The sequence below is a fragment of the Antrostomus carolinensis genome, unplaced genomic scaffold, assembly GCF_000700745.2.
Source record: "Antrostomus carolinensis isolate BGI_N321 unplaced genomic scaffold, ASM70074v2 scaffold32018, whole genome shotgun sequence".
Classification (NCBI taxonomy): Eukaryota; Metazoa; Chordata; class Aves; order Caprimulgiformes; family Caprimulgidae; genus Antrostomus; species Antrostomus carolinensis.
In genome coordinates this window covers 3779-3993 of record NW_010334166.1, presented here as the reverse complement: position 1 = coordinate 3993, position 215 = coordinate 3779, and the positions used below count along the sequence as shown (strand labels likewise).

The 215-nt window shown below is 65.6% G+C and overlaps 1 protein-coding gene across 1 annotated transcript in view; it reads left to right on the top strand.

Annotated features, from left to right (window-relative positions):
• Nucleotides 1-3: 3 nt before the first annotated feature.
• Nucleotides 4-215, top strand: part of LOC104529744 (thrombopoietin receptor-like) — a gene marked incomplete at both ends in the record, with an annotated part of 3944 nt that continues 3732 nt past the window's right edge. The window contains one exon of the mRNA XM_010174136.1: nt 4-47. Coding sequence (XP_010172438.1) covers nt 4-47 — 44 coding nt within the window. The remainder of the gene's footprint in view (nt 48-215) is intronic.

The window sequence follows — 215 nt, the reverse complement described above, 5'->3', positions numbered from 1 at the left end:
CAGCCTCCGCAGCCCGCCGTCAGCCCCCGAGCCGGTGACATCCCAAGGTAGGTCCTTGGGGCCATTTTCTCCCCCAAAGGATGAGCCAAAAAGGAGCTGTCACACCGGGCACGGGCAGCGAGCACTCTACGACAGCCAGAACCTGCTGGGGTGGGGAGGGGGGCAGCCCTGGAGGATACATGGGGGCGTGCAAGCTGGGCTATGGACTCCCCTTC